Source organism: Procambarus clarkii, chromosome 5 (genome assembly GCF_040958095.1).
Source record: "Procambarus clarkii isolate CNS0578487 chromosome 5, FALCON_Pclarkii_2.0, whole genome shotgun sequence".
NCBI lineage: Eukaryota > Metazoa > Arthropoda > Malacostraca > Decapoda > Cambaridae > Procambarus > Procambarus clarkii.
Genome location: NC_091154.1, coordinates 8214980 through 8230854, shown reverse-complemented (window position 1 = coordinate 8230854; position 15875 = coordinate 8214980). Strand labels below are relative to the sequence as shown.

At 47.2% G+C, this 15875-nt stretch overlaps 1 protein-coding gene across 3 annotated transcripts in view; it reads left to right on the top strand.

Moving 5' to 3' along the window:
* Tomosyn (syntaxin-binding protein tomosyn) overlaps positions 1–15875 on the top strand; it is a 490464-nt gene that overhangs the window by 199465 nt on the left and 275124 nt on the right. For all 3 annotated transcript variants that reach the window (XM_069339129.1, XM_069339132.1, XM_069339137.1), the window contains exon 2: positions 3989–4086. In XM_069339129.1, coding sequence (XP_069195230.1) covers positions 3989–4086 — 98 coding nt within the window. The remainder of the gene's footprint in view (positions 1–3988; positions 4087–15875) is intronic.

Here is a 15875-nt window from a genome sequence, read left to right as displayed (position 1 = left end):
CTCTTCACTGGACCTCTGATGTTTATACAGTGTTCTCTGATTGTGCCTATGGCACCCCTGCTCTTCACTGGACCTCTGATGTTTATACAGTGTTCTCTGATTGTGCCTTTGGCACCTCTGTTCTTCACTGGACCTCTGATGTTTATACAGTGTTCTCTGTGCCTATGGCACCTCTGTTCTTCACTGGACCTCTGATGTTTATACAGTGTTCTCTGTGCCTATGGCACCCCTGCTCTTCACTGGACCTCTGATGTTTATACAGTGTTCTCTGATTGTGCCTATGGCACCTCTGCTCTTCACTGGTTCTATTCTGCATTTTCTTCCATATCGTTCACTCTAGTACCATGTTATTTTACTGTGTAGATTTGGTACTTGGCCCTCCAGTATCTTCCAGGTGTATATTATTTGGTATCTCTCTCGTCTCCTTTCTAGTGAGTACATTTGGAGAGCTTTGAGACGATCCCAATAATTTAGGTGTTTTATCTCGTCTATGCGTGCCGTATATGTTCTCTGTATTCCCTCTATTTCAGCAATCTCTCCTGCTGTGAAGGGGGAAGTGAGTACTGAGCAGTACTCAAGACGGGACAACACAAGTGACTTGAAGAGTACAACCATTGTGATGGGATCCCGGGAGTGGAAAGTTCTCGTAATCCATTCGATCATTTTTCTGGCTGTCGCAATATTTGCTTGGTTATGCTTCCTAAACGTTAGGTCGTCAGACATCATTACTCCCAAATCCTTGACATGCTGTTTTCCTACTATGGGCAGAGTTGACTGTGTTTTGTACCCTATATTATGTTTAAGGTCCTCATTTTTACCGTACCTGAGTACCTGAGAACGACCTATTGACATAGTTCGAATTCATGGGGGGGGGGGGGGGGAATTGTTTAAAACCCCGGTGTGTGTCTCGGAGAGGCTGCAGGATCCGGAGTAAATTAGGATGATTTCTTGGTTGCAATTCTTTTTACTATGTCGTAGCTCAGTCGATTAAGGCAGCGTCTGGGATCCTCTCGGACGTAGGTTCGAATCCTCGTCACGGCCCTTGAGGATTTGTTCATTTGATGCGGGGGGGTCTGAGGGCTGAGTGGAGAGCACTCAGGATTCGTAGTCCTAAGGTTGCGGGTCGTATAACTGGTGGAGGCGGAAACCAATGGGCAAAATGTTTCTTTAACCCTAATGCCCCTGTCCACCTAACAGAACTCCGGCACTTTTTAATCCCCCTTTGTATCACGTTGGTGTCACGTTGTACACTACATGTCAGGGGCCTCGTAGCCTGGTGGATAGCGCGCAGGACTCGTAATTCTGTGGCGTGGGTTCGATTCCCGCACGAGGCAGAAACAAATGGGCAAAGTTTCTTTCACCCTGAATGCCCCTGTTACCTAGCAGTAAATAGGTACCTGGATGTTAGTCAGCTGTCACGGGCTGCTTCCTGAGGGTGGAGGCCTGGTCGAGGACCGGGCCGCGGGGACACTAAAGCCCCGAAATCATCTCAAGATAACCAAGATGTCATAATTTGTGCCCTGAGTGATACTTACTTAGTGCCCTGGGTGTAGGTCAGGCACCGGACCACTCACACACGACGGCTGCCGGGTAACGGTACGCAGACTGACGCAGACTGACGCAGACAGACGCAGACAAGACAGACGGGTCGTAATGACGGGCTTAATTAGTAATTGGCTGCATCTGATGACGTGTAAAAGCAATTACCTGGCAAACTAGAGGTTGGGTGAGGAGGGTAATGGCCTCCTTGGAGCGGCGTCTTGTGGATAATTCACTAATTATTGCTGGTTGTGGCGTCACGTCCGGATTATTGGGTTATTTAGTCTTTCTGCAACATTGCCTATTATCCTTGTTGATCAAACTAGGGATTAGGGAGCAACTGCAGTTATTGGCCAGTATTAGGTTATCTTGAGGTTATCTTGAGATGATTTCGGGGCTTTAGTGTCCCCGCGGCCCGGTCCTCGACCAGGCCTCCACCCCCAGGAAGCAGCCCGTGACAGCTGACTAACACCCAGGTACCTATTTACTGCTAGGTATCAGGGGCATAGGGTGAAAGAAACTCTGCCCATTGTTTCTCACCGGCGCCTGGGATCGAACCCAGGACCACAGGATCACAAGTCCAGTGTGCTGTCCGCTCGGCCGACCGGCTCCCTTAGGTGGTGCTGTTAAGTGTATCTTGAGGTTATCTTGAGGTGGTTTCGGGGCTTAGCGTCGCCGCGGCCCGGTCCTCGACCAGGCCTCCTTTTTGTTACACACCCCCCAGGAAGCAGCCCGTGGCAGCTGTCTAACTCCCAGGTAGCTATTTACTGCTAGGTGAACGGGAACATTAAGGTGAAAAGAAACTCTGCCCATTTCTTTCCGCCTTCGCTCGGGCATCGATCCCTGAACCTTAGGACTACGAATCCCGAGCGCAGTCCACTCAGCCGTCAGGCCCCCTGGTAAGGGTGTAATTGTAAGCATAGGTTGGTACCTAGTTCTTGTTCTCTGATGTATTGTACTTGTTCTTTGTACTGACTTTGTTACTAAAGAAATTTGTTCTTTGCGTTGGTGTACTCACCTAGTTGTGCTTGCGTGGGGGGGGGGGGGAGGTTGAGCTTTGGCTCCTTGGCCCAGCCTCTCGACTGACGATCAACTGGTAGACAGGTACAATCCTCGACTCAAGTCCATTCCATCCAGCGGTCGACCCCACAGACGCATTCACAAATTTCTACAAGCTGTTCATTTTAGGTAACACTCCTGATATATAAATGTTAAACATCCCTCCCCCCCCCTGGGGCCCCAGACGCCTGGGACCCAGGAGCAGTAGTCATATTGGGCCACAGAGCCCTGTCTCCTCCGGTTTGTCTCGCTCTGCTTCATGCTTCCCGCTCTTGGGTTTCACAGCGAACATTATTTACCTCACCATTGATTACGTCACGTGCTTAGCCACGTGGTGGTGTTTACACGTGCGTAGCCACGTGGTGGTGTTTACACGTGCGTAGCCACGTGGTGGTGTTTACACGTGCTTAGCCACGTGGTGGTGTTTACACGTGCGTAGCCACGTGGTGGTGTTTACACGTGCGTAGCCACGTGGTGGTGTTTACACGTGCTTAGCCACGTGGTGGTGTTTACACGTGCTTAGCCACGTGGTGGTGTTTACACGTGCGTAGCCACGTGGTGGTGTTTACACGTGCGTAGCCACGTGGTGGTGTTTACACGTGCGTAGCCACGTGGTGGTGTTTACACGTGCGTAGCCACGTGGTGGTGTTTACACGTGCGTAGCCACGTGGTGGTGTTTACACGTGCGTAGCCACGTGGTGGTGTTTACACGTGCGTAGCCACGTGGTGGTGTTTACACGTGCGTAGCCACGTGGTGGTGTTTACATACGATGCCTTAGCACGAGGATTAGTGTAAACTATTTACATCGTTACATGATAGGTTAAGTTATAATTGTAATTACGAAGCAATAAGATGCTTATCTTAACATACTAACAAGGTTAGGTAAGGTCGGTGTTTTCTATGAAGCTTTTTAAGGGTATCTATTATGTTTAGTATGTCACCTATGCACGTAGTTAATAAGTCAATATTGACTTTACGAATTTGCGAGAACGGGTTGTTACATGACACGTGGTCATGTTTACATGCGCAGGTTCGGTCGTGGTTGTGTTGATGAATGACTAACACGTGGCTTTGTTCCCAAGGTGCTGACCACGTGGCTTTGTTGACACACAGTGACCACGTGGCTTTGTTGACACACTGTGACCACGTGGCTTTGTTGACACACTGTGACCACGTGGCTTTGTTGACACACTGTGACCACGTGGCTTTGTTGACACACTGTGACCACGTGGCTTTGTTGACACACTGTGACCACGTGGCTTTGTTGACACACTGTGACCACGTGGCTTTGTTGACACACTGTGACCACGTGGCTTTGTTGACACACTGTGACCACGTGGCTTTGTTTACATGTGATGCCTACTAACATAGATCTTTGTTTTGTTTCAGACTGTGCGTCATGGCTTCCCCTACCAGCCCACAGCTGTGGCCTTCGATCCCATCCAGAAGGTGCTGGCGGTCGGCACCAAACACGGATCCATCAGGCTGTATCCTTTTATAGTCACACGGGTTTGGACAGGGACACCACTTTGTGCGTCTTGTGTGTGTGTGTACACTTTGCCCAAGCTTGCGTGAGCTCTGTCGGGGGGGGGGAGAGGGGGGGGATGTCATGTTTTAATGACAGGAGGAAGAAAAGAGAGAGAGAGAGAGAGAGAGAGAGAGAGAGAGAGAGAGAGAGAGAGAGAGAGAGAGAGAGAGAGAGAGAGAGAGAGGTGAGTGTACACCCCCCCCCCCCCTGCTGACCGGTCATGAGGCGTGGCCCAGGAGCTGGAGCCACTACAGAGAGAGTAAGTACAACTAACCATTTATCGTTATAAAATAGTACGCTTTTGTACCCTCTTTTTTAGTCATGCTGGCAGGAACGTTAAAAATGTGACTGTTTTGGTTGTGGTGGGTTGTGTGGTAGTGTTGTGGTGGGCTGTGTGGTAGTGTTGTGGTGGGCTGTGTGGTAGTGTTGTGGTGGGCTGTGTGGTAGTGTTGTGGTGGGCTGTGTGGTAGTGTTGTGGTGAGTTGTGTGGTAGTGTTGTGGTGGGTTGTGTGGTAGTGTTGTGTGGTAGTGTTATGGTGGGCTGTGTGGTAGTGTTGTGGTGGGTTGTGTGGTAGTGTTATGGTGGGTTGTGTGGTAGTGTTGTGGTGGGTTGTGTGGTAGTGTTGTGGTGGGTTGTGTGGTAGTGTTATGGTGGGTTGTGTGGTAGTGTTGTGTGGTAGTGTTATGGTGGGCTGTGTGGTAGTGTTGTGGTGGGTTGTGTGGTAGTGTTATGGTGGGTTGTGTGGTAGTGTTGTGTGGTAGTGTTATGGTGGGCTGTGTGGTAGTGTTATGGTGGGTTGTGTGGTAGTGTTATGGTGGGTTTGTGTGGTAGTGTTATGGTGGTTTGTGTGGTAGTGTTGTGGTGGGTTGTGTGGTAGTGTTGTGGTGGGTTGTGTGGTAGTGTTATGGTGGGTTGTGTGGTAGTGTTATGGAGGGTTGTGTGGTAGTGTTATGGTGGGTTGTGTGGTAGTGTTGTGGTGGGTTGTGTGGTAGTGTTATGGTGGGTTGTGTGGTAGTGTTGTGGTGGGTTGTGTGGTAGGGTTATGGTGGGTTGTGTGGTAGGGTTATGGTGGGTTGTGTGGTAGTGTTGTGGTGGGTTGTGTGGTAGTGTTATGGTGGGTTGTGTGGTAGTGTTGTGGTGGGTTGTGTGGTAGTGTTGTGGTGGGTTGTGTGGTAGTGTTGTGGTGGGCTGTGTGGTAGTGTTGTGGAGGGTTGTGTGGTAGTGTTATGGTGGGTTGTGTGGTAGTGTTGTGGTGGGTTGTGTGGTAGTGTTATGGTGGGTTGTGTGGTAGTGTTATGGTGGGTTGTGTGGTAGTGTTATGGTGGGTTGTGTGGTAGTGTTGTGGTGGGTTGTGTGGTAGTGTTATGGTGGGTTGTGTGGTAGTGTTGTGGTGGGTTGTGTGGTAGTGTTGTGGTGGGCTGTGTGGTAGTGTTGTGGTGGGTTGTGTGGTATTGTGTGGTAGTGTTGTGGTGGGTTGTGTGGTAGTGTTGTGGTGGGTTGTGTGGTAGTGTTGTGGTGGGCTGTGTGGTAGTGTTGTGGTGGGCTGTGTGGTAGTGTTGTGGTGGGCTGTGTGGTAGTGTTGTGGTGGGCTGTGTGGTAGTGTTGTGGTGAGTTGTGTGGTAGTGTTGTGGTGGGTTGTGTGGTAGTGTTGTGTGGTAGTGTTATGGTGGGCTGTGTGGTAGTGTTGTGGTGGGTTGTGTGGTAGTGTTATGGTGGGTTGTGTGGTAGTGTTGTGGTGGGTTGTGTGGTAGTGTTGTGGTGGGTTGTGTGGTAGTGTTATGGTGGGTTGTGTGGTAGTGTTGTGTGGTAGTGTTATGGTGGGCTGTGTGGTAGTGTTGTGGTGGGTTGTGTGGTAGTGTTATGGTGGGTTGTGTGGTAGTGTTGTGTGGTAGTGTTATGGTGGGCTGTGTGGTAGTGTTATGGTGGGTTGTGTGGTAGTGTTATGGTGGGTTTGTGTGGTAGTGTTATGGTGGTTTGTGTGGTAGTGTTGTGGTGGGTTGTGTGGTAGTGTTGTGGTGGGTTGTGTGGTAGTGTTATGGTGGGTTGTGTGGTAGTGTTATGGAGGGTTGTGTGGTAGTGTTATGGTGGGTTGTGTGGTAGTGTTGTGGTGGGTTGTGTGGTAGTGTTATGGTGGGTTGTGTGGTAGTGTTGTGGTGGGTTGTGTGGTAGGGTTATGGTGGGTTGTGTGGTAGTGTTATGGTGGGTTGTGTGGTAGTGTTGTGGTGGGTTGTGTGGTAGTGTTATGGTGGGTTGTGTGGTAGTGTTATGGTGGGTTGTGTGGTAGTGTTATGGTGGGTTGTGTGGTAGTGTTATGGTGGGTTGTGTGGTAGTGTTGTGGTGGGTTGTGTGGTAGTGTTGTGGTGGGTTGTGTGGTAGTGTTGTGGTGGGCTGTGTGGTAGTGTTGTGGTGGGTTGTGTGGTAGTGTTATGGTGGGTTGTGTGGTAGTGTTATGGTGGGTTGTGTGGTAGTGTTGTGGTGGGTTGTGTGGTAGTGTTATGGTGGGCTGTGTGGTGGGTTGTGTGGTAGTGTTATGGTGGGTTGTGTGGTAGTGTTGTGGTGGGTTGTGTGGTAGTGTTATGGAGGGTTGTGTGGTAGTGTTATGGTGGGTTGTGTGGTAGTGTTGTGGTGGGTTGTGTGGTAGTGTTATGGTGGGTTGTGTGGTAGTGTTGTGTGGTAGTGTTATGGTGGGTTGTGTGGTAGTGTTATGGTGGGTTGTGTGGTAGTGTTGTGTGGTAGTGTTATGGTGGGTTGTGTGGTAGTGTTGTGGTGGGTTGTGTGGTAGTGTTGTGGTGGGTTGTGTGGTAGTGTTGTGGTGGGTTGTGTGGTAGTGTTATGGTGGGTTGTGTGGTAGTGTTGTGGTGGGTTGTGTGGTAGTGTTATGGTGGGTTGTGTGGTAGTGTTGTGGTGGGTTGTGTGGTAGTGTTATGGTGGGTTGTGTGGTAGTGTTGTGGTGGGTTGTGTGGTAGTGTTGTGTGGTAGTGTTATGGTGGGTTGTGTGGTAGTGTTGTGGTGGGTTGTGTGGTAGTGTTATGGTGGGTTGTGTGGTAGTGTTATGGTGGGTTGTGTGGTAGTGTTGTGGTGGGTTGTGTGGTAGTGTTGTGGTGGGTTGTGTGGTAGTGTTATGGTGGGTTGTGTGGTAGTGTTATGGTGGGTTGTGTGGTAGTGTTATGGTGGGTTGTGTGGTAGTGTTGTGTGGTAGTGTTGTGGTGGGTTGTGTGGTAGTGTTGTGGTGGGTTGTGTGGTAGTGTTGTGGTGGGTTGTGTGGTAGTGTTATGGTGGGCTGTGTGGTAGTGTTGTGGTGGGCTGTGTGGTAGTGTTATGGTGGGTTGTGTGGTAGTGTTGTGGTGGGTTGTGTGGTAGTGTTGTGTGGTAGTGTTGTGGTGGGTTGTGTGGTAGTGTTGTGGTGGGTTGTGTGGTAGTGTTATGGTGGGTTGTGTGGTAGTGTTGTGGTGGGTTGTGTGGTAGTGTTATGGTGGGTTGCGTGGTAGTGTTGTGTGGTAGTGTTATGGTGGGTTGTGTGGTAGTGTTGTGGTGGGTTGCGTGGTAGTGTTGTGTGGTAGTGTTATGGTGGGTTGTGTGGTAGTGTTATGGTGGGTTGTGTGGTAGTGTTGTGGTGGGTTGTGTGGTAGTGTTATGGTGGGTTGTGTGGTAGTGTTGTGGTGGGTTGTGTGGTAGTGTTATGGTGGGTTGTGTGGTAGTGTTATGGTGGGTTGTGTGGTAGTGTTGTGGTGGGTTGTGTGGTATTGTGTGGTAGTGTTGTGGTGGGTTGTGTGGTAGTGTTGTGGTGGGTTGTGTGGTAGTGTTATGGTGGGTTGTGTGGTAGTGTTGTGGTGGGTTGTGTGGTAGTGTTGTGGTGGGTTGTGTGGTAGTGTTATGGTGGGTTGTGTGATAGTGTTGTGGTGGGTTGTGTGGTAGTGTTGTGGTGGGTTGTGTGGTAGTGTTGTGGTGGGCTGTGTGGTAGTGTTGTGGTGGGTTGTGTGGTAGTGTTGTGGTGGGTTGTGTGGTAGTGTTGTGGTGGGTTGTGTGGTAGTGTTGTGGTGGGCTGTGTGGTAGTGTTGTGGTGGGTTGTGTGGTAGTGTTGTGGTGGGTTGTGTGGTAGTGTTGTGGTGGGTTGTGTGGTAGTGTTATGGTGGGTTGTGTGGTAGTGTTGTGGTGGGTTGTGTGGTAGTGTTGTGGTGGGTTGTGTGGTAGTGTTATGGTGGGTTGTGTGGTAGTGTTATGGTGGGTTGTGTGGTAGTGTTATGGTGGGTTGTGTGGTAGTGTTATGGTGGGTTGTGTGGTAGTGTTGTGGTGGGTTGTGTGGTAGTGTTGTGGTGGGTTGTGTGGTAGTGTTGTGGTGGGTTGTGTGGTAGTGTTGTGGTGGGTTGTGTGGTAGTGTTGTGGTGGGTTGTGTGGTAGTGTTATGGTGGGTTGTGTGGTAGTGTTATGGTGGGTTGTGTGGTAGTGTTATGGTGGGTTGTGTGGTAGTGTTATGGTGGGTTGTGTGGTAGTGTTGTGGTGGGTTGTGTGGTAGTGTTATGGTGGGTTGTGTGGTAGTGTTATGGTGGGTTGTGTGGTAGTGTTATGGTGGGTTGTGTGGTAGTGTTATGGTGGGTTGTGTGGTAGTGTTATGGTGGGTTGTGTGGTAGTGTTGTGGTGGGTTGTGTGGTAGTGTTATGGTGGGTTGTGTGGTAGTGTTGTGGTAGTGTTGTGTGGTAGTGTTATGGTGGGTTGTGTGGTAGTGTTGTGTGGTAGTGTTATGGTGGGTTGTGTGGTAGTGTTATGGTGGGTTGTGTGGTAGTGTTGTGGTGGGTTGTGTGGTAGTGTTATGGTGGGTTGTGTGGTAGTGTTATGGTGGGTTGTGTGGTAGTGTTATGGTGGGTTGTGTGGTAGTGTTATGGTGGGTTGTGTGGTAGTGTTATGGTGGGTTGTGTGGTAGTGTTATGGTGGGTTGTGTGGTAGTGTTATGGTGGGTTGTGTGGTAGTGTTATGGTGGGTTGTGTGGTAGTGTTATGGTGGGTTGTGTGGTAGTGTTATGGTGGGTTGTGTGGTAGTGTTGTGTGGTAGTGTTATGGTGGGTTGTGTGGTAGTGTTATGGTGGGTTGTGTGGTAGTGTTTTGGTGGGTTGTGTGGTAGGGTTATGGTGGGTTGTGTGGTAGGGTTATGGTAGTGTTGTGTGGTAGGGTTATGGTGGGTTGTGTGGTAGTGTCACTGGACATAACCTCATGTTCCTCTGGACAAAATACAGTCTCGGACAAATCCCTCCGTCGGCCGTAATTCGGTCTCCTTCGGCCGTAATTAAGGCCAATTTCCGTAATAAGTAGGCAGTTTGGCCGGATTAGTTGGGGGTCCAGAAATGGGGAGGGGGTAGTTAAGGCTGGGGCGAAGAAGGGGGGATAGTGGTAGAGTTGTGATAAGATGCATCACATAAGATGCGATTGTGGATTGTGGCTGGTCAGATGTTGTGATTGTGATTTGTAGAAGTTCTTAATTGGCAAATTTGGGGTCTGAATTTCCAAATTTGGGGTCAATTTTGGGTCTGAATTGCCAAATTTTAGGTCTGAATTGCTGAACTTGGGGTCTGAATTTCCAAATATGGGGTCAATTTTGGGTCTGAATTGCCAAATTTTGGGTCTGAATTGCTAAACTTGGGGTCTGAATTTCCAAATTTGGGGTCTGAACTGCCAAGTTTTGGGGTCTGAATTGCCAAGTTTTGGGGTCTGAATTGCCAAGTTTTGGGGTCTGAATTGCCAAGTTTTGGGGTCTGAATTGCCAAGTTTTGGGGTCTGAATTGCCAAGTTTTGGGGTCTGAATTGCCAAGTTTTAGGGTTTGAATTGCCAAGTTTTGGGTCTGAATTGCCAAGTTTTGGGGTCTAAATTACTAAATTTATGGTCTGAATTTACGAATTTGGGGTCTGAATATCCAAACTTGGGGTCTGAATTTCCAAACTTGGGGTCTGAATTTCCAAGTTTTAGGGTCCGAATTGCCAAGTTTTGGGGTCTGAATTTCCAAATTTTGGGGTCTGAATGGCCGAGTTTTGGGGTCTGAATTGCCAAGTTTTGGGGTCTGAATGGCTAAATTCGGGGTCTGAATGGCTAAATTTGTGGTCTAATGGGCTAAATTTGGGGTCTGAATGGCTAAATTTGGGGTCTAATGGGCTAAATTTGGGGGTCTGAATTGCTAAATTTGTGGTCTGAATTGCTAAATTTGTGGTCTGAATTTCAAAATTTGGGATCTGAATTTCAAAATTTGAGGTCTGAATTGCTAAATGTGGGGTCTGAATTTCCAAATTTGGGGTCTGAATTTCCAAACTTGCGGTCTGAATTGCCAAGTTTTGGGGTCTGAATTGCCAAGTTTTGGGGTCTGAATTGCCAAGTTTTGGGGTCTGAATGGCTAAATTTGGGGTCTGAATTGCTAAATTTGGAGTCTGAATTGGTAAATTTGGGGGCTGAATTTACAAATTTGGGGTCTGAATTGCCAAGTTTTGGGGTCTGAATTGCTAAATTTGGGGTCTGAATTGGTAAATTTGGGGGCTGAATTTACAAATTTGGGGTCTGAATTGGTAAATTTGGGGTCTGAATTTCCAAATTTGGGGTCTGAATTTCCAAATTTGGGGTCTGAATTTCTAAACTTGGGGTCTGAATTTCCAAATTTGGGGTCTGAATTTCTAAACTTGGGGTCTGAATTTCCAAGTTTGGGGTCTGAATTACCAAACTTGGGGTCTGAATTTCCAAACTCTGGGTCTGAATTTCCAAGTTTTGGGGTCTGAATTGCCAAGTTTTGGGGTCTGAATTGCCAAGTTTTGGGGTCTGAATGGCTAAATTTGGGGTCTGAATTGCTAAATTTGGAGTCTGAATTGGTAAATTTGGGGTCTGAATTGCCAAGTTTTGGTTGTCTGAATTGCCAAGTTTTGGGGTCTGAATTGCCAAGTTTTGGGGTCTGAATTGCCAAGTTTTGGGGTCTGAATGGCTAAATTTGGGGTCTGAATTGCTAAATTTGGAGTCTGAATTGGTAAATTTGGGGTCTGAATTGCCAAGTTTTGGGGTCTGAATTGCTAAATTTCGGGTCTGGATTGCTAAATTTGGGTTCTGAATTTCCAAATTTGGGGTCTGAATTTCCAAATTTGGGGTCTGAATTGGTAAATTTGGGGTCTGAATTTCTAAATTTGGGGTCTAAATTTCTAAACTTGGGGTCTGAATTGCTAAATTTGGGGTCTGAATTTCCAAATTTGGGGTCTGAATTTCCAAATTTGGTGTCTGAATTTCCAAATTTGGGGTCTGAATTACCAAACTTGGGGTATGAATTTCCAAGTTTTGGGGTCTGAATTTCCAAGTTTTGGGGGTCTGAATTGCCATGTATTGGGGTCTGAATTGCCGAGTTTTGGGGTCTGAATGGCTAAATTTGTGGTCTAATGGGCTAAATTTGGGGTCTGATTGGCTAAATTTGGGGTCTGAATTGCTAAATTTGTGGTCTGAATTGCTAAATTTGTGGTCTGAATTGCTAAATTTGTGGTCTGAATTGCTAAATTTGGGGTCTGAATTGCTAAATTTGGGGTCTAATGGGCTAAATTTGGGGTCTGGATTGCTAAATTTGAGGTCTGAATTGCTAAATTTGGGGTCTGAATTTCCAAACTTGGGGTCTGAATTGCCAGGTTTTGGGGTCTGAATTGCCAAGTTTTGGGGTCTGAATGGCTAAATTTGGGGTCTGAATGGCTAAATTTGGGGTCTGAATGGCTAAATTTGGGGTCTGAATTTCCCAATTTGGGGTCTGAATTTCCACATTTGGGGTCTGAATTACCAAACTTGGGGTCTGAATTTCCAGGTTTTTGGGGTCTGAATTGCCAAGTTTTGGGGTCTGAATTGCCAAGTTTTGGGGTCTGAATTGCCAAGTTTTGGGGTCTGAATTGCCAAGTTTTGGTGTCTGCATTGCCAAGTTTTGGGGTCTGAATGGCTACATTTGGGGTCTGAATTGCAAAATTTGTGGTCTGAATTGCTAAATTTGGGGTCTGAATTGCTAAATTTGGGGTCTGAATTGCTAAATTTGTGGTCTGAATTGCTAAATTTGGGGTCTGAATTGCTAAATTTGGGGTCTGAATTGCTAAATTTGGGGTCTGAATTGCTAAATTTGGTGTCTGGATTGCTAAATTTGGGGTCTGGATTGGTCAATTTGGGTTCTGAATTGGTAAATTTGGGATCTGAATTGGTAAATTTGGGGTCTGAATTTTTAAATTTGGGGTCTGAATTTTTAAATTTGGGGTCTGAATTTCCAAGTTTTGGGGGTCTGAATTGCCATGTTTTGGGGTCTGAATTTCCAAACTTGGGGTCTGAATTGCCAAGTTTTGGGGTCTGAATGGCCAAGTTTTGGGGTCTGAATGGCCAAGTTTTGGGGTCTGAATGGCTAAATTTGGGGTCTGAATGGCTAAATTTGGGGTCTGAATGGCTAAATTTGGGGTCTGAATTTCCAAATTTGGGGTCTGAATTTCCAAATTTGGGGTCTGAATTTCCAAATTTAGGGTCTGAATTTCCAAATTTAGGGTCTGAATTTCTAAATTTGGGGTTTGAATTTGTAAATTTGGGGTCTGAATTTCCAAATTTGGGGTCTGAATTTCCAAATTTGAGGTCTGAATTTCTAAATTTGGGGTCTGAATTACCAAATTTGTGGTCTGAATTTCCAAATTTGGGGTCTGAATTTTCAAACTTGGGGTCTGAATTTTCAAACTTGGGGTCTGAATTTTCAAATTTGGGGTCTGAATTTTCAAACTTGGGGTCTGAATTTTCAAACTTGGGGTCTGAATTTTCAAACTTGGGGTCTGAATTTTCAAACTTGGGGTCTGAATTTTCAAACTTGGGGTCTGAATTTCCAAGTTTTGGGGTCTGAATTTTCAAGTTTTGGGGTCTGAATTTTCAAGTTTTGGGGTCTGAATTTTCATGTTTTGGGGTCTGAATTGCCAAGTTTTGTGGTCTGAATAGCTAAATTTGTGGTCTGAATGGCTAAATATGGGGTCTGAATTGCTAAATTTGTGGTCTGAATTGCTAAATTTGTGGTCTGAATTGCTAAATTTGGGGTCTGAATTTCCAAATTTGGGGTCTGAATTTCCAAATTTGGGGTCTGAATTTCCAAACTTGGGGTCTGAATTGCCAAGTTTTGGGGTCTGAATTGGTAAATTTGGGGTCTGAATTTCCAAACTTGGGGTCTGAATTTCCAAATTTGGGGTCTGAATTTCCAAATTTGGGGTCTGAATTTCCAAATTTGAGGTCTGAATTTCTAAATTTGGGGTCTGAATTACCAAATTTGTGGTCTGAATTTCCAAATTTGGGGTCTGAATTTTCAAACTTGGGGTCTGAATTTTCAAACTTGGGGTCTGAATTTTCAAATTTGGGGTCTGAATTTTCAAACTTGGGGTCTGAATTTTCAAACTTGGGGTCTGAATTTTCAAACTTGGGGTCTGAATTTTCAAACTTGGGGTTTAAATTGCCAAGTTTTTGGGTCTGAATTGCCAAGTTTTTGGGTCTGAATTGCCAAGTTTTGGTGTCTGAATTGCCAAGGTTTGGGGTCTCAATGGCTAAATTTGGGGTCTGAATTGCTAAATTTGGGGTCTGAATTTCCAAATTTGGGGTCTGAATTTCCAAACTTGGGGTCTGAATTGCCAAGTTTTGGGGTCTGAATTGGTAAATTTGGGGTTTGGTTTACCAAATTTGGGGTCCGAATAGAAAAAATTGAATTCTGAAATAAAAAAAAATAGTATCTGAAATTGCCAGATTTGGAGTGTGAAATTGGACAAATTTAGGGTCTGATATAGTGAAGGTGGGAGCTGGGGGTAGGTCAGGGAGGGATGGGGGGGGAAGGTCCCGTTCAGGAAACAAATGCCATTTAAGACGTCGAATGAAAATTAGATTTCTGTGTCGACCTGTCGGTGTTCTAGGTTGTAAATTAATGGATGGAGGGCTGGAGGGAGGGCGGAAGGGCCGGAAGGAGGGCGGGAGGGCCGGAGGGCAGGAGGGAGGGATGGAGGGAGGGATCGCGTCCGTCAAACAGCTGTAAAATGTTATTAAATAAACAATACTCCCGAGGTGGCAATACTCTTGTATGGCAACACTAGACACTGCGCGCCATTTTTTTTTTTTTAAGTGTTGGAGGTTGAGGTTGAGGGGGGGGGGGTGGAGGGTGAGGTTGGGGTGGTGGAGGGATGAGGTTGTGAGGCTGACTGTTGTGAGGTACGTGGTGGGAGCGGTACAGTGTTCAGCCTGGTCTGTGAGAGGGTCTGGGATCGATACGCGTGCCTGCACCAGGGTGTTCTGATGTGTGGTGTCTCACCCCTTGTTTGACACCCCCTTTCCCCCCCCTTTCTTCTGATTGGTTCCCAGGGAGTCGTTGGGGGGGGGTAGTTACCCATCAGTGGCTGCTGTGGTGTAGCTCTTTATTGCCACCTGTTGCGTTATAATTGAACTATTCTGAGGTTCAAATTCTTTGTGGAATATTGACTCTTGTAAAAGTTGTGGATGGAGGCTTCCACAACTTGTTCTTTCAGTGTGTTCCGCTCCTACAGGGTTCGAGTACTTCCTTCCATTCCTTCTGTGTGTGTGTGTGTGTGTGTGTGTGTGTGTGTGTGTGTGTGTGTGTGTGTATACTCACCTAGTTGTGTTTGCGGGGGTTGAGCTCTGGCTCTTTGGTCCCGCCTCTCAACTGTCAATCAACTGGTGTACAGGTTCCTGAGCCTATTGGGCTCTATCATATCTACATTGTAAACTGTGTATGGAGTCAGCCTCCACCACATCACTGCCTAATGCATTCCACCTGTTAACTACTCTGACACTGAAAAAGTTCCTTCTAACGTCTCTGTGGCTCATGTGGGTACTCAGTCTCCACCTGTGTCCCCTTGTTCGCGTGCCCCTTATCTCTCTTATCTTTCTTTTGATCTCTATCTTTTTGACCTCTATTGACCTCTCTCCATGCCTCTCCTTCTCGTGTTGATATCTTTAGATTTGAACAATGTTTATATATGTTTTGTCAACTTTATCAATTATTTTATTTTTTTTTTTTCAAGAATTTTACATGTCGTTACCATGTCCCCTCCAAACTTCTCCTATTTCCCCAGTGTGGGGTTTTAAGAAGCAAGTATAGATCAGTTTTTGCAAGTGCCGGACCAACCAGGTTGTTGTGGTGGGGTTCAGGCATATATGGAGCATAACACTCTCAGAACACACTCTTTAGAGTCTTATATCCTCCAGGGGGGAGGGATTGTCCATATATCCTCCAGGGATTGTCCATATATCCTCCAGGGATTGTCCATATATCCTCGAGGGATTGTCCATATATCCTCCAGGGATTGTCATCTTCTGGACAATCATGGGGGCTTCGTTGGAGCCGAGATTGTTTATACAATCAGCTGTGAGCAGTTTGTCAAGCTGGTTTAGGGGTTTATATTTACTGTAAAGCCTTGTAGTGTGATGGGTGTGTGGGGTCACTCCTGGTACGCCGCTCCTCGAACCTCTGACCCGCTGTGTGGGGTCACTCCTGGTACGCCGCTCCTCGAACCTCTGACCCGCTGTGTGGGGTCACTCCTGGTACGCCGCTCCTCGAACCTCTGACCCGCTGTGTGGGGTCACTCCTGGTACGCCGCTCCTCGAACCTCTGACCCGCTGTGTGGGGTCACTCCTGGCACGCCGCTCCTCGAACCTCTGACCCGCTGTGTGGGGTCACTCCTGGCACGCCGCTCCTCGAACCTCTGACCCGCTGTGTGGGGTCACTCCTGGCACGCCGCTCCTCG